Here is a 27,632-nt window from a genome sequence, read left to right on the forward strand (position 1 = left end):
TGACATTATTGGGCAAAAGGACTATGGTGGTCTGCTTGAAACATGTAGGTATTACAGACTGGGACAGGGAGAGGATGAAAATGTCAGTGAAGACACTTGCCAGCTGGTCAGCGCATGCTCTGAGTACGCGTCCTGGTATTCCGCCCTTGTGAATGTTAACCTGTTTAAAGGTCTTACTCACATCAGCTACGGAGAGCGTGATCACACAGTCGCCCGGAACAGCTGGTGCTCTCATGCATGGTTCACTGTTGCTTGCCTCGAAGCCAGCATGGAAGGTATTTAGCTTGTCTGGTAGGCTTGCGTCACTGGACAGCTTGTGGCTTAGTTTCCCCTTTGCAATCCGTGATAGTTTGTAAGCCTTGCCACATCCGACAAGAGTCAGATCCGGTGTAGTAGGATTCAATCTTGGTCCTGTATTGACGCTTTGCCTGTTTGATGGTTCATCGGAGGGCACAGCGGGATTTCTTATAAGTGTTCGGATCAGTGTCCCGCTCCTTGAAAGTGGCAGCTCTAGCCTTTAGTTCAGTGAGGATGTTGCCTGTAATCCATGGCTTCTAGCTGGGATATGTACGTACAGTCACTGTGGGGACGACGTGGTAGATGCACTTATTAATGAAGCCGGTGAATGATGAGGTAAATTCCTCAATGCCATTGGATGAATCGCGGAACATATTCCAGACTAGGTCTGGGCGGTATACCGTATTTTACTATATACCGGTATTGCTGCACGGACCGGTTTGGGTTTTACATGATCTTTTATAACGATATTTGAATGTTTGGTTTGTTAAATGTGATACGCCTTGTGTAACGTACATTTTTATAGTTTACTTTGCTACTTAAGTAATCTCTCTCGATGCCGCTTTCCACACAAGACCTAGCCCTGCCCCGTCACTCAAGGAGCGCATTTGTTGTTGCTCGACCACGAGACACTTGCGTTCAGTCAGCATGGTAACAATGTTGATGACTACGATGCTGTTTCCACTTTGCTTCTTAATATAAATCGACAAGCATTCTATAATTACACTATTAGTTTGTTTTTCTTTCCTAGCAAGTTGTGGCTAAATCGTGTTAGCCGCTAATGCTAATAACTGTACTGAGTCAGCGTAAACGTAGCTAGCTATACAGCCTGATACCTGTGATAGTGTTTTTTTTTGCCCATATCGTGCAGCCCTGCGTGTCAGTGTGGACATGATCTCAAATGAGTGCTGGAAATGCAGAAATGTATGAACATTATTTTTGGTTGAAGTTTAATTGAACTGTATAAAACAATCACAATGGAGAGAGACCCTGAAATAATTTAGAATGTATGTGTTGCCACCCTAGGGTCACACACTACTCAAAGAAAGTTTATAACGTGTATTATTCAAAAACATCAAATACCATACCTTCAAAAAATTTAAAAATACCGTTATATTATATTTTGGCCATTTCGCCATTGGGGCGGTTTAGCAGAGATTGTGGATATAATGACGAGATGCTCGTGTCTCCGCCCTAACAATGGGAGTCGTTGTTCACAAAGGCGGAAGACAGGCATGAGGAGGCAAGATCACGTGGGAACATTCTAGCCAATGAGAGGGCAGATACGCGTGTGAACAATGGACACAACTCCCAATATCAAATATTTTTTCAAAGTTGCTGGAATGCCACGTGCGTCCACTTATATCAGTACACTTGTAACAACCTAAGCATTACGAAACTTTTATTCGATCAAATAAACCTCACGTAGAAAATTTGCAATTACATTTTTTGTTTACCAAATTCGACGCTCTCATTGTTCTCCATACACAAATTCCTCACCTCGTGGTCTTATTTTCGTAGACAGATTTTGGGCGGAGAAAACCCTCTCGCTTCGCCTCTTCCTCTCTTGGTATAGAGACTTCCTCCCCTCGACCTCTGACGTGTAGTAGCCTAATCTGCATAAAGAAATGACAGACATTCTTGAGCTGAATCGGAGAGAGGTTACACAGTGGTTTTCAGACCCAGTGGAGTTTTTTTCCAAGAGTTTTAACCCAACAATTGGCCGGAAGTAGGTGAAATGATTTGGCGATGGCGACGATTTTGTGGTGAAAGTTCATCTGGGACCGCGTGATTGTTGCTTTGGCGGTCCATTGAAGACAGAATGGGACAGACGTCTGTCTTCACCTTGTCTGAAGATGCGAGTGGTGAGTCTTTCCTCGTTCACGCCGAGATATCTTATTGTTCAGGAAGTCGATCATGTCTGACAATTTTTCTCGTCTTACTTTTCTAACTTTACCCATTTTAAATGCACATATTCAACAAGTTTGAGTTCGTTTGCTGAAAATGTGTCTTATTTTCCGTTTACTCCAATGTGATCGTGTATATGCATCTACATCATTGCAACTGATTCTGAATGCATAAAGCTGTTAGAGTAATTGACTTGCATTAGGCGATAGTAACATTTTACTTTGACATGAATCGGATACATTGTATCACAAACGGTTACGTTATGCTCATCAGTCATGGAACTAATGAGTCAACAATGACTCATCTTTGAAACCAGTTTTCAATACCCAAACTAAATCACAATGCAAACTGGAAGACATGCAAAACAGATCATTTGTGCAATAGTGAACTGTTATTGCATAATAAAGAATCCAGTACCACACTGCTCTGGCTCTCCTTTTGACCGGTTTGAGTACTATCAACTACATATTCAATGGGAGAAATACTGATCAGCACATCTGTTGTCTTTTCAAAAGAGAGCAGGGGCATGTAGGTTTGGTGAATTATCCTACACACAATGAGTCACGAAACCTTGACTGAGACCAGTGGGATAACACAGTAGTCTTGCAGAAGACATGGGTTCAATACCCGGTTGGTCACACATGCTCAAGCAAACTGACATTACTGTATTCATGTCAAAGTTAGTATGTGGGTGGTGAAGAAAGTTGCATGGTCCCTGAAGACATGCCACCCTAGGCGAGACAAAAAAAATGCGGCCCTCTTCCTATCCCGCAAAGTAGAATAGTAGCCTAGGCTATACAGTGTCGGCCCACAGTGCACTTTAAATAATGCCTTTCCATTTGTAAAACAGGCAGTTGCACTGGCTTTATAGTCCTGATACCTGACAAAGACTTAAGACATCATTTTGGTTATTCAAGCTCTAAATATCAGCTACCATAGGCGCCGCTTCCTAAAGTAAATAGAAAAACATTTTCCAAAACTATATACAGTGCATTCGGAAAGTATTCAGACCCCTTTACTTTTTCCACATTATGTTATGTTACAGCCTTATTCTAAAATTGATTAAATAAATATTTTTCCTCCTCAATCTACACACAATCCTTGATGTTTCTTCAACTTGATTGGAGTCCAGCTGTGGTAAATTCCATTGATTGTACATGATTTGGAAAGGCACACACCTGTCTATGTAAGGTCCCACAGTTGACAGTGCTTGTCAGAGCAAAAACCAAGCCCTGAGGTCGAATGAATTGTACATAGGGCTCCGAGACAGGATTGTGTCGAGGCACAGATCTGGGGAAGGACACCAAAAAATGTCTGCAGCATTGAAGGTCCCCTAGAACACAGTGGCCTCCATCATTCTTAAATGGAAGAAGTTTGGAACCACCAAGACTCTTCCTAGAGCTGGCCGCCTGGCCAAACTGAGCAATCGGGGGAGAAGGGCCTTGGTCAGGGAGGTGACCAAGAACCTGATGGTCACTCTAAAGGAGCTCCAGAGTTCCTCTGTGGAGATGGGACAACCATCTCTGCAGCACTCCACCAATCAGGCCTTAATGGTAGGGTGGCCAGACAGAAGCCACTCCTCAGTAAAAGGCACATGACAGCCCGCTTGGAGTTTGCCAAAAGGCACCTAAAGGACTCTCAGACCATGAGAAACAAGATTCTCTGGTCCGATGAAACCAAGATTGAACTCTTTGGCCTGAATGGCAAACGTCACGTCTGGAGGAAACTTGGCACCATCCCTACGGCGAAGCATGGTGGTGGCAGCATCATCCTGTGGGGATGTTTTGTGCGGCAGGGACTGGGAGACTATTCAGGATCGAGGGAAAGATGAACGGAGCAAAGTACAGAGATATCCTTGATGAAAACCTTCTCCAGAGCGCTCAGGACCTCTGACTGGGGCGAAGATTCACCTTCCAACAGGACAACGACTCTAAGCACACAGCCAAGACAACGCAGGAGGGGCTTCGGGACAAGTCTCTGAATGTCCTTGAGTGGCCCAGCCAGAGCCCGGACCTGAACCCGATCGAACATCTCTGGAGAGACCTGAAAATAGCTGTGCAGCGACGCTCCCCTTCCAACTTAACAGAGCTTGAGAGGATCTGCGGAGAAAATAGGAGAAACTCCCGAAATACAGGCGTGCCAAGCTGGTAGCATCATACCCAAGAAGACGCGAGGATGTAATCACTGCCAAAGATGATTCAACAAAATACTGAGTGAAGGGTCTGAATACTTATGTAAATAAATGTGATATTTCAGCTTTTTATTTTTAATACATTTGCTAAGATTTCTAAAAAACTGTTTTTTTGTTTTGTCATTATGGGGTATTGTGTGTAGATTGATGAGGAACAAACATGTATTTAATCCTTTTTAGAATAAGCCTGTAATGTAACAAAATGTGGAAAAATTGAAGGGGTCTGAATACTTTCCGAATGCACTGTAATTACTCCTGTCTACATTAATAAAATATTAACAATACTTAACCAGAGAGCATGACTTAGCCACAGAGGATCATTAGCTTCTTAATTTTTTTTTGCTGTGGATTGTTTCAAATCACAGGCGAGTAGGCCTATGCCTAGTTGGGCAGTCCGCAATTTGGGCAGCATGCATGGCAATAGACCTAGCTGATTATTGATTTGCGCCTGTCAGTGAAAAGTATCTAAAATATGTGTGAAGATGATGTGTCTTGAGTATAATTTGAAATGTTGAGACAAGAAGGGGAGGTTTGGGTGGCGAAGATATAGGCGCATCACTCTCCAGAATGTGCTCAGCTGTCTCCCGTCAATTCATGCACATTAATTGTTTAATTGTGTGAATTGTTTGTCCTTTGTTTATTTTTAATAAATTCCTCATTACATATGTCATCTGTAGTAAATGTACTGTTAATCCCCGTCATTTGGTTACATAAATTTATTTTAATGCATGGATTAGTTAGTCATTTACCGTTCTCATTCTCAGAGAGGAAACATCGTTTGCAGAGTTCACAACCTGCTACAGTTATGAGAAACAAGTTTTGGTTTATTGCGTACCATGATTGACGAGTTTTGTAAAAATTTTTCATTGTCTTTTGTTTGGAGCGCTCCGTGTGAGCAATGAGCATGTGTCTGGTTGTTTCTCTGTCCTGTTAATGTTGATGGAGTGTGCGAGCCTGATCACGCATAAAGTAGGATACCTGGCCTGCAGCGCGCAAATGTAGGAAAGTGCCCATTTGGGGATTTCTGACCACCACTAATAATACACTGAGCTTCTGTCATTTTTGTAACCATGTGACAATAATTTTGAGAAACGAAATGTGGGTATGAAAATCATAACTGGCACGCAGATCGGTAGAAATGGTAGGATACATTCTTAGCTTCCCCAAACGTGAAACTCACGTGCTGCATATGTCAGCTGCCCAGGTTTATCATGCATTGCGTTATCTTGGAAAATGCAGTTCGTATTTTCTTCTTCGCCTTGATCAGATCAGAAATTGACGAATAGTCCTACAAACTTGAAATCGCTAATTTATTAAATCAAATCATGACAGTTTAGCCCACTGAGTGAAACTCCCGGACAGCAGTAGTGAGTAGCCTGATTTCATTCCATAGGCTACTGTCCATTTTACGTTGACCTGTCCTGTTTTTAGAATATAGTGTGTTTGTTAACATGTTAATTAATATTCACATCGAAGCAAATGTTTTATCTGATAGGGCACCATTTAGGCTATTTGATCGGAAACACACATGATGTAAAAACTGTCTCTCTCATGACATTGTTATAAATTTGGTCGCTCTGTATGCTACAGAAAAGGTCACAGAGGCTATATACTCTTTCTACTGTATAGGCTACATGATTTGACTGAGTATTGGTGAAGTGCCGCAGCACTGCGTCTCCGACAGCACCATGGAGAGGTGTGCTGTGCATGGACAAGCTACATATTTTGCGCCCCTGCCTTTGGCAAAGTGCACTGCTTATCATGGGGAGGCATCAGTGTTCACTTTAATAGCCCATATGCCACTGGGTGAGATACGTTTTCATTGTTTTGGGGCAGAATTATGTGAGGTGGTATGTGTTGGAGGTGCGTCTTGGTCAGTTTAGCTGGGAAAATGCCTCTAGGCGTCCGCCTAATCCTGCGTAATGGGCGGGCCGGCCCTGCTGTCGGCACAGGGTGGAACAGGGATGCGACTTCTGTAGCATACTAACCACAATGCTTACTTAACAATAACATTACTCACAAGTTAATGTATGCCTGACATTTCAACTCTTCAAGGCCTAAAGAACCTTATAGTGCAGCCACATAACCCAAGGTGTTATGGTTGAGTGTACCTTGCAAGGCATGTATTCTCTTTAACAACATTGTTCTCTCCCAGTTCTTTCCCCTCTTATAAGCAATCATAGTCCATCATTTTCACTGTTCATAATACAACATTTCAGCTTTTTACATGTTTGGTCGATTACACTAAATTTGAGAAAATTCTTCAATGTCAAATAGCATGGGATCTTAAAATACCTTGATGTTTAAGTGCATAAGCCCTCCCCAGTGGCTTCCGCTGAGGAAACTTCTCCTTATTTCCCCTTGACCAAATATCTTTCTTGTTGCCAGTGGTACATAAAGCAAGACAAAGGGGAAAACATCTGGTGAGCAAACAGCATGTCTGATCGAATTTAAAGCACACAGATGGATGTGAAGCATTTGAATGCTTTTTGATTTGGTGTGTACACTGCTCAAAAAAATAAAGGGAACACTTAAACAACACATCCTAGATCTGAATGAATGAAATAATCTTATTAAATACTTTTTTCTTTACATAGTTGAATGTGCTGACAACAAAATCACACAAATTATCAATGGAAATCAAATTTATCAACCCATGGAGGTCTGGATTTGGAGTCACCCTCAAATTAAAGTGGAAAACCACACTACAGGCTGATCCAACTTTGATGTAATGTCCTTAAAACAAGTCAAAATGAGGCTCAGTAGTGTGTGTGTGGCCTCCACGTGCCTGTATGACCTCCCTACAACGCCTGGGCATGCTCCTGATGAGGTGGCGGATGGTCTCCTGAGGGATCTCCTCCCAGACCTGGACTAAAGCATCCGCCAACTCCTGGACAGTCTGTGGTGCAACGTGGCGTTGGTGGATGGAGCGAGACATGATGTCCCAGATGTGCTCAATTGGATTCAGGTCTGGGGAACGGGCGGGCCAGTCCATAGCATCAATGGCTTCCTCTTGCAGGAACTGCTGACACACTCCAGCCACATGAGGTCTAGCATTGTCTTGCATTAGGAGGAACCCAGGGCCAACCGCACCAGCATATGGTCTCACAAGGGGTCTGAGGATCTAATCTCGGTACCTAATGGCAGTCAGGCTACCTCTGGCGAGCACATGGAGGGCTGTGCGGCCCCCCAATGAAATGCCACCCCACACCATGACTGACCCACCACCAAACCGGTCATGCTGGAGGATGTTGCAGGCAGCAGAACGTTCTCCACGGCATCGCCAGACTCTGTCACGTCTGTCACGTGCTCAGTGTGAACCTGCTTTCATCTGTGAAGAGCACAAGGCGCCAGTGGCAAATTTGCCAATCTTGGTGTTCTCTGGCAAATGCCAAACGTCCTGCACGGTGTTGGGCTGTAAGCACAACCCCCACCTGTGGACGTCGGGCCCTCATACCACCCTCATGGAGTCTGTTTCTGACCGTTTGAGCAGACACATGCACATTTGTGGCCTGCTGGAGGTCATTTTGCAGGGCTCTGGCAGTGCTCCTCCTGCTCCTCCTTGCACAAAGGCGGAGGTAGCGGTCCTGCTGCTGGGTTGTTGCCCTCCTACGGCCTCCTCCACGTCTCCTGATGTACTGGCCTGTCTCCTGGTAGCGCCTCCATGCTCTGGACACTACGCTGACAGACACAGCAAACCTTCTTTCCACAGCTCGCATTGAAGTGCCATCCTTGATGAGCTGCACTACCTGAGCCACTTGTGTGGGTTGTAGACTCCGTCTCATGCTACCACTAGAGTGAAAGCACCGCCAGCATTCAAAAGTGACCAAAACATCAGCCAGGAAGCATAGGAACTGAGAAGTGGTCTGTGGTCACCACATGCAGAACCACTTCTTTATTGGGGGTGTCTTGCTAATTGCCTATAATTTCCACCTGTTGTATATTCCATTTGCACAACAGCATGTGAAATGTATTGTCAATCAGTGTTGCTTCCTAAGTGGACAGTTTGATTTCACAGAAGTGTGATTGACTTGGAGTTACATTGTGTTGTTTAAGTGTTCCCTTTATTTTTTTGAGCAGTGTAGTTTCATCATATGTCATTTGGCTACTCAAAGTTCTGTTTGAGGCGCAAACGGTATTGCTGTTTTTGGTTATGACACTCCTTTCCAATGACGTCATCATAGAAATAGAATCTATGGATGTCATCTGGTCAGTACGAGTCACACAGCCTCAAATAAAACTCCAGGCCTGGAGTTTGCGAAAAGTGTTTACTAAACAATATGTAAGTGCCTCAATAATCACATAGGAGCAGACAATGTGCTTTGACCCTCCTACGCAGCATTGTGGTAGACCAGGTTGAGGCTGAGTACTTTGAACCATTTTGCTGCTGTGTTGATATAATGCCCTTTCATTACTTTAGAAAAAATTATGATATTTCTTTTGCAAGGAGACTCATTGGTTTCAGAGTAAATGTTTCTCTTGGAGTAGTGACGACTGACTGTCTGTATTCTTCTCTTTGTGTGCTCCATTTGTGATGTTTCTTTTGTCTGATTCAGTTCTATTTCCCATCTCACTAGACACCCCCCAAACAATTATCAACCTGACTGAGGCACACTGGACCTTTTTTTTCTAAGTCTTATAGGCCTCTTCTTTTCTCTGAAATGTCTTGATTGTTGTGTCATTACAACTTAAGCTGATATAGACCTACTGGTAACTTAAATGTAATCTTAAATCTAAGACTCTGTATAGTAACAGTCATACATTTGTCTATGGCTGCGTTTAAACAGGCAGCCCAATTCTGATCTTTTTTTGTGTAAATGCAGCCATAGCCCTATTTGGACGGGATACGTTTTACTGGGGGAGCTCAGGTAATGTAATTATCTGCACGAGCACAAATCACCACATCCGTAATTTTAGTCCCGTCCGAATCTACCATGTCATTAATTTTTACTTGGCAGGAAGGCTATTATCCCAGCCGTAAAAACATACTGTTTTTTGGCAAACTCCAAGGTCCTCTGATAATACTTATCCCATGTGAATTGTCATCCCTGTGTTTTGAGGGATATTACAGAGTTTAACAGGTGCTGCACCCAGTTTGGGTAAGAACATGGGAACAAATGTATGCTTAAAACAAAGTGCTATGCACTTAGCCGACAGATGAATGATCTGTTTCGTCATATATCAACTTTCCTATTGCCATACTTCTCTTTTAAAAGATCAAGTGGACGATATTGTGCCAATGACGTCAGGTAATTAAATGTCTGCGTAGCTTACAGTTCATGGTTCTTATTGATATGCATTATTATTTAGACCTTCTCTTAACTGAAGGCCATCAGGCCAATATTAGGCTATCCCTAGACATTTGAAATATCTTCACACCTAGAAGAGCCTCCAGGTTTCCGTCATAGCGGAAAAAATATAATTACAGGGGCAGTTTGGTCAAACGAATCCCGTCCGACTCGTCCACTGGAAAAACGGACATGCTGGGGTAATAATTACATAACCGACGTTCTATATTAATACTAGTCCCGTGCGAATAGGGCTTATATACAAATGTATGACTGGAACGGTACAGAAGTGGCATTTTCTGTGTCTTTCATTTCGTTATGGCTCCAAGTAATTCTCCTTGACTCTGAAGGGAGGCATTGTTAAAGCTGGGGACTATTAACTTTGTTTTTGCATCTCTGTGTCCCTAAACCATTTTCTCAATTGTCAAATAGCTGTTTGAATGATTATTGTCCTGCAGTACTTTGTTTGATACTGTCTGTGAGTTATACCTAAACCCAAACTAGCTGCTGCCTGGACTATAACAGAGATTAACTCATCTAATTTTAGGCTTTGTATACTGTATGTGTTAGGAGATCCACATTGACAACAAATTATTAATAATGTTTTTCTCCTAGCAGGTTGGCATTCTGCTGTATGTGGCCTAGATGTTTCTGTTGTCAGTGCAATCTCAATCATTGTCTGTTTGGTTGGTTTAGCACCATCAATTAATTCACAAGATAATCAAATAAATTTGAGGACTAATGTTCCCTCTGTCAATTAAATTTGCTCGTCTAAGAACGGAAGAAAGTTGGTACTGTAAATCTCAATGTCTGTCAATTGATTTTAAATATAGAGCTCTGTCCCAAATCAGTTCTCCCTAATAGTCAACCTCTCTAACTCTCTCCACTGAGTAGCAACAAGTGAAGCCATTGTCCATTCGCTCCCAGGCAATTCTAGTCTTTTTATTGAAGTGATAATTGTGAGCATTACAGATTTTTCTGTCATTAACCACACAAAGAACCTGCTGTAACAGTCCCATTGTTCCTATTTGATATCAATCTGGGAATGAAACCATGGGATCGGAGGTTTGGAGTGCAGCTGGCCCCTCATGGGCTGCACCTCTTTCATATTTGGTTGTAAGCTTAGCTTGATTGATTGAGGCTAAATGTGATTATTGTAGAAGATCTTTATAATGAGTCCTTCAATAGGCTTACCCCAAAAGGCCCCAAACAGTTTGTGGTTGTTTCAAACTTTCAGGTTTTCTTTGGTAGCTGTTTGGGATATTGTGTGTCATTCTGGGTAATTAGTATGACTCCCATCCATCCATCTATCTACCGTGCCTTCGGAAAGTATTCAGACCCCTCAGACCCTTTACTCAGTACTTTGTTGAAGCACCTTTGGCAGTGATTACAGCCTGGAGTCTTCTTCGGTATGACGCTACAAGCTTGGCACACCTGTATTTGGGGAGTTTCTCCCATTTTTCTCTGCAGATCCTCTCAAGCTCTGTCAGGTTGGATGGGGAGCGTCACTGCACAGCTATTTTCAGGTCTCTCCAGAGATGCTCAATCGGGTTCAAGTCCGGGCTCTGGCTGGGCCACTCAAGGACATTGAGACTTGTCCCGAAACCGCTCCTGCATTGTCTTGTCTGTGTGCTTTGGGTTGTTGTCCTGTTGGAAGGTGAACCTTCGCTCTGGAGCAGGTTTTCATCAAGGATCTTTCTGTACTTTGCTCCGTTCATCTTTCCCTCGATCCTGACTAGTCTCCCAGTCCCTTGCGCTGAAAGACATCCCCACAGCATGATGCTGCCACCACCATGCATCACCGTAGGGATGGTGCCAGGTTTCCTCCAGACGTGACGCTTGGCATTCAGGCCAAAGAGTTCAATCTTGGTTTCATCAGACTAGAGAATCTTGTTTCTCATGCTCTGAGAGTCCTTTAGGTGCCTTTTGGCAAACTCCAAGCAGGCTGTCGTACGCCTTTTACTGTGGAGTTGCTTCCGTCTGGCCACTCTACCATAAAGGCCTGATTGGTGGAGTGCTGCAGAGATGGTTGTCCTTCTGGAAGGTTCTCCCATCTCCACAGAGGAACTCTAGAGCTCTGTCAGAGTGAACATCAGGTTCTTGGTCACCTCCCTGACCAAGGCCCTTCTCCCCCGACTGCTCAGTTTGGCCGGGTGGCCAGCTCTAGGAAGAGTCTTTGGTGGTTCCAAACTTCTTCCATTTAAGAATGATGGAGGCCACTGTGTTGTTGGGGACCTTCAATGCTGCAGACATTTTTTATTACCCTTCCCCAGATCTGTGCCTGGACACAATCCTGTCTCGGAGCTCTAATCAAATCAAATCAAATCAAATTTTATTGGTCACATGCGCCGAATACAACAGGTGCAGACATTACAGTGAAATGCTTACTTACAGCCCTTAACCAACAGTGCATTTATTTTAAACAAAAAAGTAAGAATAAAACAACAACAAAAAAGTGTTGAGAAAAAAGAGCAGAAGTAAAATAAAGTGACAGTAGGGAGGCTATATATACAGTAAAATAAAGTGACAGTAGGGAGGCTATATATACAGGGGGGTACCGTTGCATAGTCAATGTGCGGGGGCACCGGCTAGTTGAGGTAGTTGAGGTAATATGTACATGTGGGTAGAGTTAAAGTGACTATGCATAAATACTTAACAGAGTAGCAGCAGCGTAAAAAGGATGGGGTGGGGGGGCAGTGCAAATAGTCCGGGTAGCCATGATTAGCTGTTCAGGAGTCTTATGGCTTGGGGGTAGAAGCTGTTGAGAAGTCTTTTGGACCTAGACTTGGCACTCCGGTACCGCTTGCCGTGCGGTAGCAGAGAGAACAGTCTATGACTAGGGTGGCTGGAGTCTTTGACAATTTTGAGGGCCTTCCTCTGACACCGCCTGGTATAGAGGTCCTGGATGGCAGGGAGCTTTGCCCCAGTGATGTACTGGGCCGTACGCACTACCCTCTGTAGTGCCTTGCGGTCAGAGGCCAAGCAGTTGCCATACCAGGCGGTGATGCAACCAGTCAGGATGCTCTCGATGGTGCAGCTGTAGAATTTTTTGAGGATCTGAGGACCCATGCCAAATCTTTTTAGTCTCCTGAGGGGGAATAGGCTTTGTCGTGCCCTCTTCACGACTGTCTTGGTGTGTTTGGACCATGATAGTTCGTTGGTGATGTGGACACCAAGGAACTTGAAGCTCTCAACCTGTTCCACTACAGCCCCGTCGATGAGAATGGGGGCGTGCTCAGTCCTCTTTTTTTTCCTGTAGTCCACAATCATCTCCTTTGTCTTGGTCACGTTGAGGGAGAGGTTGTTGTCCTGGCACCACACGGCCAGATCTCTGACCTCCTCCCTATAGGCTGTCTCATCGTTGTCGGTGATCAGGCCTACCACTGTTGTGTCGTCGGCAAACTTAATGATGGTGTTGGAGTCGTGCCTGGCCATGCAGTCATGGGTGAACAGAGAGTACAGGAGGGGACTGAGCACGCACCCCTGAGGGGCCCCCGTGTTGAGGATCAGTGTGGCAGATGTGTTGTTACCTACCCTTACCACCTGGGGGCGGCCCGTCAGGAAGTCCAGGATCCAGTTGCAGAGGGAGGTGTTTAGTCCCAGGATCCTTAGCTTAGTGATGAGCTTAGAGGGCACTATGGTGTTGAATGCTGAGCTGTAGTCAATGAATAGCATTCTCACGTAGGTGTTCCTCTTGTCCAGGTGGGAAAGGGCAGTGTGGAGTGCGATAGAGATTGCATCATCTGTGGATCTGTTGGGGCGGTATGCAAATTGGAGTGGGTCTAGGGTTTCTGGGATTATGCTGTTGATGTGAGCCATGACCAGTCTTTCAAAGCACTTCATGGCTACAGACGTCAGTGCTACGGGTCGGTAGTCATTTAGGCAGGTTATCTTAGAGTTCTTGGGCACGGGGACTATGGTGGTCTGCTTGAAACATGTTGGTATTACAGACTCAGTCAGGGACATGTTGAAAATGTCAGTGAAGACACTTGCCAGTTGGTCAGCACATGCTCGGAGTACACGTCCTGGTAATCCGTCTGGCCCTGCGGCCTTGTGAATGTTGACCTGCTTAAAAGTCTTACTCACATCGGCTACGGAGAGCGTGATCACATAGTCGTCCGGAACAGCTGGTGCTCTCATGCATGCTTCAGTGTTGCTTGCCTCGAAGCGAGCATAGAAGTGGTTTAGCTCGTCTGGTAGGCTTGTGTCACTGGGCAGCTCGCGGCTGTGCTTCCCTTTGTAGTCTGTAATAGTTTTCAAGCCCTGCCACATCCGACGAGCGTCAGAGCCAGTGTAGTATGATTCAATCTTAGACCTGTATTGACTCTTTGCCTGTTTGATGGTTCGTCGGAGGTCATAGCGGGATTTCTTATAAGCGTCCGGGTTAGAGTCCCGTTCCTTGAAAGCGGCAGCTCTACCCTTTAGCTCAGTGCGGATGTTTCCTGTAATCCATGGCTTCTGGTTGGGGTATGTACGTACGGTCACTGTGGGGACGACATCATTGATGCACTTATTGATGAAGCCAGTGACTGATGTGGTGTACTCCTCAATGCTGTCTGAAGAATCCCGGAACATGTTCCAGTCTGTGCTAGCAAAACAGTCCTGTAGCTTAGCATCTGCGTCATCTGACCACTTTTTTATTAACCGAGTCACTGGTGCTTCCTGCTTTAGTTTTTGCTTATAAGCAGGAATCAGGAGGATAGAGTTATGGTCAGATTTGCCAAATGGAGGGCGAGGGAGAGCTTTGTATGCGTCTCTGTGTGTGGAGTAAAGGTGGTCTAGAGTTTTTTCCCCTCTGGTTGCACATTTAACATGCTGGTAGAAATTAGGTAGAACGGATTTAAGTTTCCCTGCATTAAAGTCCCCGGCTACTAGGAGCGCTGCATCTGGATGAGCGTTTTCCTGTTGATTAATGGCCTTGTACAACTCATTCAGTGCAATCTTAATGCCAGCATTGGTTTGTGGTGGTAAATAGACAGCTATGAAAAATATAGATGAAAACTCTCTTGGTAAATAGTGTGGTCTACAGCTTATCATAAGATACTCTACCTCAGGCGAGCAAAACCTCGAGACTTCCTTAGTATTTGATTTTGTGCACCAGCTGTTGTTTACAAATATACACAGACCGCCGCCCCTTGTCTTACCAGAGTCAGACGTTCTGTCCTGCCGATGTAGCGTATAGCCTGCTAGCTGAATGTTGTCATTGTTGTCGTTCAGCCACGACTCCGTGAAACATAAGATATTACAGTTTTTAATGTCCCGTTGGTAGGATAACCGTAATCTTAAATCGTCAATTTTATTCTCAAAAGATTGAACGTTGGCTAATAGGATTGATGGGAGAGGCAGTTTACTCGTTCGCCGTCGGATCCTTACAAGGCACCCGGATCTGCGTCCACGATATCTCCGTCTCTTCCTCACGCGAATGACGGGGATCTGGGCCTTGTTGGGTGTCTGTAGAATATCCTTCGCGAACGCCTCGTTGAAGAAAAAGTCTTCGTCCAACGCGAGGTGAGTAATCGCTGTCCTGATATCCAGAAGCTCTCTTTGGTTATAAGAGACGATGGCAGAAACATTATGTACAAAATAAATGACAAATAACGCGGAAAAACACACATAATAGTACAATTGGTTAGAGGGCTGTAAAACGGCAGCCATCTTCTTCCGGCGCTGTCTTTACGGACAATTCCTTCAACCTCATGGCTTGGTTTTTGCTCTGACATGCACTGTCAACTGTGGGACCTTATATAGACAGGTGTGTGCCTTTCCAAATCATGTCCAATCAATTGAATTTACCACAGGTGGACTTTTTACATGAAATTGTAGTAACAGCCTGTTACATTCTGAAATTGTCGCCATAGCTTTCCATTTCAATAGTGTTTTCTGCTTGACTGCACTGGGCCTCTACCGAGAGAAGCAACTCCCCAGGGAATTATCAACGTTTTCAGTCGCAATTTGCTTTTCCCTCATATTATGACTTCCATGATACTGATCAAATGAAGCCTGGCTTGTTCTAAGGTAACTTTAATACGGTAGCTAGTGTAAGCCTAAGAGCTCCTATCTAGCTATGGTTCAGCTAAACGTCAGCATTCAGCTACAGCCAGCACGTTTATGTTTGGATGCAGAAATTATTTTGTTTAGCTAGCTAGCTTGCTAGCTAACATTACCTAGCGGTGTAGCCTATCATATAATATGAATGACACTGTATGATAACGTTACTGTACTTTTATATTCGTATGGGAGGGGTAAACGTTCATTATCGATATGCTAACATTACTTGATCATGACACATGTTGTTAATGTTAGTTAGTTAGCTAGCGAGCAGGAGTTGGTTGTTTGTTATCAGCTAATTTAAAGCTGCAATATAACTTTTTGGGCGACCCGACCAAATTCACATTGAAATGTGAGTCATAGATCTGTCATTCTCATTGAAATCAAGTCTAAGAAGTGGTAGATCTGTTCTATGTGCACTATTTCTATGCTTCCCGTTCTTAAGTTTAGCTTTTGCATCTTTTAATTTCAGTTTTGTACACCAGCTGAAAATACAATATTTGTGGTTATGGAAAATATATTTCACAGCGGTTTAGATGGTGCAATGATTCTCTATACCATACTTGCTTGCTTTGTCACATAAACTGAAATTAAGTGAACTATTAGAATGTTAGCAACCAGGAAATTGCGGAGCGATTTCAGCGTAGTGCATCTTTTAATGTGTACGGACGAGAAAAGAAACCCTTTAATTGTCTGCACATGCTTGTGGATTGTTGCTTTATTCAAAAGTGTAATATGGTTTGGTTGCAATATACAGTATTGTAATATGTTTTAGAAGAAAAGTTGCTTGGATTGTTAAATAGTTTGTGAACTGTGATATGTATGGTCAATTTGAGCTGTGGACCAAGAATGTCACGTTGCAAGCCGCAATGAAAGGTAAGGCAAGTATGTAATGTGAATTGAAAGTAGAAATCTCTTTGGCCCCTTCGCTTCTTAGACTCTCCTTCATCTCTCGTAGTTGGAATAGGGCCTACATCTTTGACACTTCCTATGTTTCTCAAGCACATCATTTTTACACTGTGTGATGTTTCCTTTGTGTCAATGGGAACCTCCCATGTGTTGCTCTTGTGTTCCCTTTTTATTTGGACAGGCCTCACTTCACTTCCCCTCCATCAGACAGAGACTCATGCTTTCATATTACAGTAGTGCTGCTTATTTACAGCTACCTGGAGATTAAATGAAATGGAGCTTGAATTGTTCTTGAGATGGTCAGGGATTCTATCCCACCATGTTTAAAAAAAAAAAACACCTTTCTTTCATTCAATTTATTAAATCAGCCTTAATGTATTAACAGTGGTTTCTCCTGAACAAGGATGTGCTCCTTCAGCAATCAAAACAAACATCAAACATACTGTAATAATAATAATAAATTGCATTTGTAGAGCGCTTTTCATTTACAGAAATAAATCAAAGCTCTTTACGTTGAGAGCAACCATTAAAAGGAAAACACTTTAATAAAAGGGCTAAAAAACTTTAAGCGAGAAATTAAAAGATAGCGAGCAGCCTAGTACTATACAAGATACATACGTTTAATAAAGGAGGTGACAAGGACAAAATAATAACTTGAAACTAATGTATAAGACCAACAACATTTACATTTTTAGTCATTTAGCAGACGCTCTTATCCAGAGCGACTTACAGGAGCAATTAGGGTTAAGTGCCTTGCTCAAGGGCACATCGTCAGATTTTTCACCTAGTCGTCTCTGGGATTAGAACCAGCGACCTTTCGGTTACTGGCACAACGCTCTTAACCACTAAGCTACCTGCCGCCCCAGACACCACAACAATCACATTAAGCAAAAGCCAGTTTGAAGAAGTGTTTCTTGAGCTCAGACTTAAAGGCAGAGGTGGTGGGTGGGAGCTCGTTCCAGAGCCGGGGGCCAAGACAGCAGAATGCTTGTCACCCATTGTTTTTAGGTGCGTCTTTGGGACTGCAAGGAGTCATTGATCATTTGACCGGAGTGAACTTGAAGACTGTTTGGGGCTGAAGAGTTCACTGAGGTATTGGGGGTTATGAAGGAGAGGGAGTCTGGGGTTGTTTTTATGTTACAGTGGAATTGGATGTTGTGTTTCCTGATTAGGAGACCAAGGGGGAGCTTGTAGATTATGAAAAGGAATGGAGCCTCGAGGGACGCCACAGTTGATCGTGGAGGCGATGATTCCAATTCTTATGGTGTTAATCTTTTCAACAAAGTAGGTAGAGAATCTTCCTCTGTGGTAGCAGCGTTTTATGTACTGTATGTACATAAAACATGCTTTCGGAAAGTGTTCAGACCCCTTGACTTTTTCCACATTTTGTTACGTTACAGCCTTATTCTAAAATTGATTAAAATGTTTTTTCCTCCTCATCAATCTACACACAATACCCCATAATTTAAAAATGTATGCACTCACTAACTGTAAGTCGCTCTGGATAAGAGCATCTGCTAAATGACTAAAATGTAAAATGTAAATAATGACAAAGCAAAAACAGGTTTTTAGAAATGTTTGCTAATTTATATAAAATAAAAAACTGAAATATCACATTTACATAAGTATTTAGATCCTTTACTCAGTACTTTGAAGCACTTTTGGCAGCGATTACAGCATCAAGTCTTCTTGGGTATGACGCTACAATCTTGGCACACCTGTATTTGGGGAGTTTCTCCCATTCTTCTCTGCAGATCCGGTTGAATGGTGAGCGTTGCTACACAGCTATTTTCAGGTCTCCAGAGATGGTCGATCGGGTTCAAGTCCGGGCTCTGGCTGGGCCACTCAAGGACATTCAGAGACTTGTCCCGAAGCCCCTCCTGCGTTGTCTCATCTGTGTGCTTTGGGTGGTTCCTGTTGGAAGGTGAACCTTCACCCCAGTCTGAGGTCATGAGCGCTCTGGAGCAGGTTTTCCTCAAGGATATCTCTGTACTTTGCTCCGTTCATCTTTGCCTCGATCCTGACTAGTCTCCCAGTCGCTGGCGCTGAAAATCATCCCCACAGCATGATGCTGCCGCCACCATGCTTCACCGTAGGGATGGTGCCAGGTTTCCTCCAGACGTGACACTTGGCATTCAGGCCAAAGAGTTCAATCTTGGTTTCATCAGACCAGAGAATCTTGTTTCTCATGGTCTGAGAGTCTTTAGGTGCCTTTTGGCAAACTTCAAGCGGGCTGTCATGTGCCTTTTACTGAGGAGTGGCTTCCATCTGGCCACTCTACCATAAAGGCCTGATTGGTGGAGTGCTGTAGAGAGGGTTGTCCTTCTGGAAGGTTCTCCCATCTCCACAGAGGAACTCTAGAGCTCTGTCAGAGTGACCATCGGGTTCTTGTTCACCTCCCTGACCAAGGCCCTTCTCCCCCGATTGCTCAGTTTGGCCAGGCGGCCAGCTCTAGGAAGAGTCTTGGTGGTTCCAAACTTCTTCCATTTAAGAATGATGGAGGTCACTGTGTTGTTGGGGACCTTCAATGCTGCAGACATTTTTTGGTACCCTTCCCCAGATCTGTGCCTCGAGACAATCCTGTCTCGGCGCTCTACGGACAATTCCTTCAACCTCATGGCTTGGTTTTTGCTCTGACATGCACTGCCAACTGTGGGACCTTATATATACAGGTGTGTGCCTTTCCAAATCATGTCCAATCAATTGAATTTACCACAGGTGGACTCCAATCAAGTTGTAGAAACATCTCAAGGATGATCAATGGAAACAGGATGCACCTGAGCTGAATTTCGAGTCTCATAGCAAAGGGTCTGAATACTTACGTAAATAAGATATTTCTGTTTTTTATAAATGTGCCAAAAATCTAAAATGCTGTTTTCGCTTTGCTGAGATGTTTGTATTTATTTAATCAATTTTAGTATAAGGCTGTAATGTAACAAAATGTGGAAAAAGTCAAGGGGTCTGAATACTGTATGGACTGCATGTATTTATGGTGCAGTGAAAACATTCAGCAGCCATGGGCCATGGAACCTCCCTATTCCTGAGAAGTGAGACATGAGGAAACGCCACACCTCATCTTTTCCCCTCCAGCCTTAGCATTCCAGCCTGTTCCCTTTCCCCTGGCTTCTTACTTTCAAACAGGAAAGGAAAGGATTAGGGAAGGACATGAATCTGGTTGCTAAGGCCAAGTACAGCAACAAATGAATCACTGTGAATGCCCTAGTGCAGCGCTGTATCAGAAGGTTTTATCTGCTATTTTGCTTTGCTTTGGAGATGATGATTTATTTTGCAAAGAAGAGACATTTCTAAATGCAACAAAGTTGGGATAATTGTTGACAAAATGGTTGGCCTAGAAAATCTAATTAAAGTCATGTGAAAGTACATGTTTATTTCTGACACATACTGAAGTGATTTCACCATTGTGCAATATCCACTTTCTCATTTTGTGTTTAGTAATTCGTAAAGCATAATGTTCCAATAGTGTTGCAAATGGAGGGTATATTACCGGTAACTTTCAAAGTTTATAAGTAAACTACCGGAATTTCGGAAACATTCAGGATTGTATGGAATTTTCATAACATATCAAATATATTTATTTATTTTACTATGTCAATATGTTTTTGTAAATGTTTTGGCGCCAAACTGTTGGAATAGTTGCAGAGTTAATCGAAAATTATGCCATTGTTGATTAGATGTTTTTTCATTAAGTAGGCTCTTTTCTCTTGAACCACATGGTCTATCCACTAGAAACTCATGGACAATATGGACACAGATATAAGGATTTAAGAAAAAAAATGTTTTAATATAAATGACCAAAGTTACCATAGATTACCTGTTAATTACAAAATTACAGAAAGTTCCGATAACTTTGGTAAATTACCGGTAGTTTTGCTACCCTATGTTCCACATGGCTAAGTAAATAAGTTCATTAATTTCTGATCAGGTGTCCTTGTGTGATTTCCCCGCAGTTGACGGACTGGAAAAAGCTTCTCTGTCCAACTGTGATGTTGTGGTGGGTAGCACCCAGACTCCTCCACTGAAGCAGAAGGGGAAGCTCTCCACTATAGGGAAGATCTTCAAACCCTGGAAATGGCGCAAGAAGAAAACCAGTGACAAGTTTCAGGACCTATCCAAAGGTACAGTACGTCTGAAGTAGTCTGATCACATACTGTTTCATTATGCTGTAGCCAACTATTCCATCGTTGCCATGCCATATGTTTTCATGCCAAACATGAATCTTGTTCTATTCCCTATCCCCTCACATGATTTTTCACCCCCCACAAAGCCATTGGTTTGTATCTTGTATGACGCTGCCATGCCCTAACTAATGTAAATCTTGTGATATTGACAATTGACATTTATGTAAAGATCTCGAGCGATAGAATATAGGCTGGCTAGGGGCAGGTTGGAAATTAATTTGGATATGCCACATCAGTTCTGCCAAAGAATGTGAGTGTGATCATGGATCATGGGTTTAATTTCTCAAACATCCTCCACTGTCTGTACTATGTAACACATAACTAAATGAAGTGATATCTGATCATCATATGCAGTCATGTTGAGCTCTTCATGTCATACTAGACCTGGCTTCAAATAATTTTAGTTTTCTTTCAAATACTTTCACCATTTGATTGAGCCTGTCTGAGTGCCAACTGTGCGGGGTTTACATTGTTTGTTCTAACCCATTTGTTCCATTGTGCCAGGCAAGCTCAATCAAGTGCAGCTATTTGAAAGAAAACCAATACTATTCGAACCCAGGTCTGTCGTCTGTGTCATGCCTGTCTGGCTAGTAGTGCAAAGGCCTTCTCAGGTTCAACTCTTGGTGTGATAATCGTCTTTAGAACACAAATGCTCTCCATTAGCCGTGTTACAGTGGAAGTGATTGTCTGGCAGCATCTAATTTGAACAAAAGCAGCTTTGTGCGCTCTTGCATGGCAAAAGTGTTAGATGGCTGTATTTGGGCCGCCATTAGTCAGCAGTGTATCCCCAGTCTATGGCAGCCTATCGAAATATCTGTCACATGCAAGGTGGTATAGAGCCCAACCTTCTCTTGTATAACTAGTATGAGTGAAACTTTATGCTCCCAAGTCAGTCGCTTTTTCTATGGAAAACTAGAAGAACTAGGCCTAAATGAAAGTTGCAAGCAGATTACATTATCTAAAGGCTTCAGTTCTGAGAACACTCCTCTGGTGTGGACTGAAGACGATTGGTCATACCTAGGACTGTTGCGGTGACCGTATTACCGCCACACTGGCAGTCATGAGTCATGACCGCAGTAAAATTCCACGTGACCGTTGAGTCACTGTAATCTTTTATGCACTCTGGACATGCGTTGGTAGTACCCAACTCGCTAACGACCGTCAGGTTGCTAATGGCCTGATACTCAGCGCTCTATTGTCCCTCTAACCACTCTGACATCAATGCAAATGCAATCGAAAATCACATCAAACACTTATCATCAAAACAGTATCATGCTTTTAAAACTCACTTCACTGTGATCGATCAATTTGAAGAAAGAAGTTCAACAACAGGTTGAAACTGAGTGGAAAACATGGTCATTGTGGATCTCGTTTCAAAGCCTAATACAACTAAATGGACAGCGCTTTCTAAGGGGATGATTAATTCAAACACCCATACGCATATTAAAGCTTATACATATGAGCCCAAGCCCTAAAGAAAAACAGAATTATGATTGTGCCGTTATACAACACATAGCCTAATAACCTACCGCATATTACGCACGGCAAATTTTTTTTATAAAAAAACTGATGTAAGATGTCTTTGGTATTCTCCAAAATTAAACACATTCTAGTAATCGCCTTTGAGTGTGGACTGTATTATTATGCATACTGGATGGACTGGTTACCTTATGCTATGCTCCAAACTTTCTATCAACGAGTCTAGGAGAGAACCTGTAGGCCTAGGCGATGCTGTTGGTTCATTGATTGTGCAGGGCAGCTTCCAGAGTTAGCCTACAATTATAGTGAATTTGTATTCGATTTAAAATAGCCTGGTAATAGGGCATTTTTTATATTTTCTTAATTAATAGGCTGACACTTTACCCCTAGTGTGACGAGTACTGAGGATACGAAGAGGCAGGACGCAGACACAGGAATCAACAATGTAAAGGTTTACTTAACACTGAGCAAGAGAACAACAAAGAGCGAGTACACGACAAGACACTAACAATCACACACAGCACATCACTGAACAGTCCAGGGTTATATAGGGGTGGTGATGAGATGATGAGGTGCAGGTGCGCTGGAGGTGATTAGGGTGCGTTGGGTTTCCATTCCGGTGTTGCCGAGGTGGTGCGCTCAGACCGGTGGCTCAGTAGACTGGCGAATCAGAGCGCCGGACGGGAGCAACAGGAGGAGACGTGACAGTACCCATACCTGAGTGTCCTGCCGTAAGGGTGGTGTGCGCCCAGATCAGCAGGCGGTCACGGACCCTGGTGGGTACATACACGCGCCCCGGAGGGGCGTTGGCAGGCGCTGGGTCCTCCTGAGCCGGCAGGCGGATGTCTTCGTCCACATCCCAAACGACAGGTGCCACGATGAGAGACGGAGGCAGGATAGGACCCCCCAGAACCTTCCTTTCTCCGGTATGGTGCGTCCTGGAGAGGATGGCTTTCTTCATTCTGGGATCCTGGGTGGTAGGACAGAATAAACTGAAAGCGAGTAAGAAATTGGGCCCACCTGGCATGACGAGATTTCATCCGTTTCGCTGCCCGTACGTGCTCCAAATTCCGGTGGTCAGTGAGAATCCGGAATGGATGGACTGCGCCCTCCAGCCAGTGTCTCCATTCCTCCAGAGCGAGGACCACCGCCAACAGCTCCCTGTCTCCAACTCCATAGTCCCTCTCTGCCGCGGTAAGCTTTTTAGAGTAAAAGGCACAGTGATACATTTTCTCTGGCTTACCTTGCAGCTGGGGGAGGGGACGCCACCCACGCCCTCCTCAGATGCATCCACCTCCAGGATGAAAGGACGAGCTGGATCTGGGTGTTTTAGGAGGGGCGCTGTGGCGAACCTCTCCTTCAGCCTCTTGAAGGTAGCGTCAGCCTCAGGGTTCCAGGCCAGCTTCTGAGGCCCCCCCTTAAGGAGAAAGGTGAGCGGGTGGCTATGGAGCTGAAGGACCTGATGAAAAGCCGGTAGAAATTTGCGAAGCCCAGGAAGCTCTGTAGGCCCTTGATGGTGGTGGGGACTGGCCATGACCTGACGTCGTCCGTCTTCGCTCTTTCCATGAACACCCCCTGAGGACTGATCCTGTGTCCCTGGAAGGAGATGGCCTGTTGTTGGAATTCACATTTCTCCCCCTTCACCAACAGGCTGTGTTCCCGGAGGCGGAGTAGGACCGCTCTGACGTCCCTGACGTGCTCCTCGAACGTAGCCGAGCAGATCAGGATATTGTCGAAGTACACCACCACCTGTCAGCATGTCTCGGAACACGTCATTGGCGAAGGACTGGAACATGGAAGGTGCGTTGGCGAGGCCGTAGGGCATGACGCAGTATTCATAGTGGCCTGAGGTAGTGCTGAATGCCGTCTTCCACTCGTCTCCTTCCCAGATTCGGATCAGGTTGTAGGCACTCCTCAGGTCCAATTTGGTAAAATACCGGGCCCCTCGCAGCTGCTGGCCGACGGAACCAGAGGGAGGGGGTACCGGTACTTGGTGGAGACTGCGTTCAGCCCCCGGTAGTCAATGCACGGCCTCAGTCCTCCGTCATTTTTGGCCAGGAAGAAGAAGCTGGCGGAGGCAGGAGAGGTAGAGCGTCTGATGAACCCCTGTTTCAGGGTCTCCGCCACATACTTCTCCATGGCCTCAGTCTCCGCTATGGAGAGGGAGTAAATGCGACTCTTCTGGGGGTGTTGTCCCTCCAGCAGGTCAATGGTGCAGTCCAAGGGCCTGTGAGGAGGGAGACACATAGCCTTGGAGGCAGAGAAGACATTGGAGAGATCTGTGTTCTCACGTGGAATGTTGGGCTGGGCGGACTCCAAACAACAAACCACCGGCAGGCAGGTCCTCCTGCATGAGGGGGACCAAGATGTGATCCTCTTGGTGATCCAATTGATGGTGGGGTTGTGTAGTCTGAGCCAGGACAATTCCAAGACTATCTGGTGAAGGGTTATGTGACGATGTGGAAGGACAGCTCCTCGTGGTGCTCCGGTAGTGTGGGAATGGTGATGGGGAGAGTGACGTGCGTAATGGTGCCTGATCCAATTGGTTTATTTTCCAGCGAGGTGACGTGTAGCGGAGAAGGCAGTGGCACGGTGGGAAACCCCCATTCAAAGACCAGCTCCCTATCTATAAGGTTCCCCGCTGATCCGGAATCTATCATTGCCGTGGAAAGTTAAGAGAAGGAAGAACCATTCACCGTTAGGGGAACTAAAAACAATGGATTGGTGACAGGTGATGAAGGAACATTCACGGAGTGGCGACGGGAGTCATACCGCCTAGATAAGGAGCCGCCAGGAGATCTGTGGTCCTTGGTGGTGTAGGGGGTGCTGCCCACCTCCATGGGTGAGGACTCGGAGGCAGGGCGGCTTCCATAGCTCAGATGGGGTGAGCGTCGAGGCTCCGGGAGGTGTTGGGAACGCCGTCAGTCTCTCAACATGTCGTCAAGACGAATGGACGTGGCAATGAGGGTGTCAAGGTCCATCTCGTCGTCCCGACATGCGAGTTCCATCGTGATGTCCTCCCGTAAGTCTCTCGTGAAGGCTGTGTGCAGAGCACGCTCATTCCAGCCGGAAGACGCTGCCACAGTGCTAAAGCTCAGGGCGTACTCGAACGCGGCCCCCTCTCCCTGTTGTAGCCGGAGGAGACGCTCACCCCCGTCCTTTCCCTCCGTGGGATGATCAAACACCACCCTGAACCAAGCGAGGAAGGTGGAGAAGGGAAGTGTTGCGGCCTCACCTCCTTCCCAGACTGCCGTGGCCCAATCCAGCGCCTTTCCCTTCAGTAGCGAAATCACCAGCGCTATCCTGGCTTGGTCCGATGGAGATGCCCCACGCTGACGCACCAGATGCAGTGAAACCTGTAGCAGGAAGCCTCTACATTTCGTTGTTTTCCCATCATAGCACTCCGGCAGCGCGATGGGTCCCTTAGACGTTGGTGATAGCATGGGAGGAGGTGGACTGGGTGCATTCACCGCTCCCTGAGGTTAGGAGCACTTCCTGCATGGCAGCGTTCAGCTGGGCAATCTGCTGCTGGTGCTGGTCGAGGCACTGGGAAACTCCAGGAGGATTACCTGCTGCATCCATCTTCGTGATTGGTGTGTGATTCTGTGACGAGTACTGAGGATACGAAGAGGCAGGACGCAGACGCAGGAATCAACAATGTAAAGGTTTACTTAACACTGAGCAAGAGAACAACAAGTGCACGACAAGACACTAACAATCACACACAACACAACACTGAACAGTCCAGGGCTATATTTATATTTTTATTTTATTTTATAAGTCAGTTAAGAACAAATTCTTATTTACAATGACGGCCTACACCGGCCAAACCCAGATGACGCTGGGCCAATTGTGCGACAGGAGGAGACGTGACATCTAGCTACAGAATATCTTACCACAGTGCGTTTCTCTCTCAATAGTTTTATGGAATATGTTTTGTTGCGAAAACAAGTTACTATCGATGTTCCCTAACAGATTTTACTTGGTTTCCCAAATTAAGCACAGAGTAGCTGCAGGAACAGGGTTGGAGAGCCCATGGCATACAGAGTTTGGGCGGAATATCACCTGTCGCGCAGCGAGAGGCTGCTCCTCAAACAGTGCGTGGAGTGAAATAAGTGTTACTATGAGCCCAGACCTTTCTATATGCAATCCAGTGTGAAAGCAGAGTTTTGATTGTTGCCACTAAAAAGAGGAGGATCCCAGCTGCTACTATATTTATTTCTCAGCTTCTCATATTAAGCACATGCTCCATTATAAAACCGGTGTAGCCTACCCTGCATGATTGAAAAACAATCTGCGGGAAAGCGGCCTCCATTCACTATTCGAGTTCATATGGATGACATGTCTTTTTTCCCCTGCCCCTGTTCCTGCCCATTTTATAATGTGTAATTCTAAATCGAAACAAATTTGACATATTAATAAAGACAATATTAAATTGAGAATATTGTGATGGGTGAAAATATGGTCACCCATCACAGAGTGTGTGCAGCCTGAGGCAAGGAACAGAGTGCAAGCTTTATTTTGTGACTTTCTCAAATCTTCAATAGCCTGTAGTCGCATCATGCAGTCCCATGTATGTTTTGATTTCTAAGACATTCTAAGGTTTGTATTATTCACAACTAAAGTTGCCAAATAACTCTAGCATATAGGACCTGTTTCAAATTATCACTCAACATAGCCACTTCATATGCTCACTCATATATATATTTTCTATTTTATCCAGCTAAGTTCAATTATATTCTTCTTACTATAAAATCATATAATATAAAATAATGGCACAGGATTTATAAGCATATATTGTCTGCTAAATGAACTAGCCTACAGCCTATGGCATGGAGCATAGCCAGATAACATACAGTAGGCCAACTCATATTCTGTTCTTCTGAAATACATTTTCTTCATATCATAATTTTTCTTTAGACCTGCTTACAATAATGGATTTATTGTCATTTATTCTAATTTTTTAAAATGTAGATGTTCCAAAGACGCGCATCAGCAGCTTGTAGGCCTATGCGTGGAGGCCTGGAGATGCTAAATGTGTTTTATGTTAATTTGAGGTCAATTACCATGAGACCGGCAGGCACCGTGCTTCTACATCTGCATTGCTTGCTGTTTGGGGTTTTAGGCTGGGTTTCTATATAGCACTTTGTGACATCTGCTGATGTTAAAAGGGCTTTATAAATACATTTGATTGATTTGCATGACAATACCGGCTGACAAAATGTCATGACCTCCACAGCCCTAGTCATACCAGGTATTGTATTAGTCCTATGCAGTTTACTCCTTTTTATCTCACCTTGGACAGCCTCTAGT

The 27,632-nt window shown here is 44.5% G+C and overlaps 1 protein-coding gene across 2 annotated transcripts in view; it reads left to right on the forward strand.

Moving 5' to 3' along the window:
- The first annotated feature begins 1,900 nt into the window (after nucleotides 1–1,900).
- The window catches only part of phactr2 (phosphatase and actin regulator 2), a 47,795-nt gene continuing 22,063 nt past the window's right edge, over nucleotides 1,901–27,632 (forward strand). The window contains exons 1-2 of one of the 2 annotated variants that reach the window (XM_084141979.1): nucleotides 1,901–2,162; nucleotides 20,610–20,777. In XM_084141979.1, the coding sequence (XP_083998105.1) occupies nucleotides 2,120–2,162; nucleotides 20,610–20,777 (211 nt within the window). In that variant the 5' untranslated portion in view covers nucleotides 1,901–2,119. The remainder of the gene's footprint in view (nucleotides 2,163–20,609; nucleotides 20,778–27,632) is intronic. The other variant, XM_084141980.1, reaches the window with a different exon arrangement.

This window comes from Coregonus lavaretus, assembly GCF_964263955.1.
Source record: "Coregonus lavaretus genome assembly, chromosome: 25".
Taxonomy (NCBI): domain Eukaryota; kingdom Metazoa; phylum Chordata; class Actinopteri; order Salmoniformes; family Salmonidae; genus Coregonus; species Coregonus lavaretus.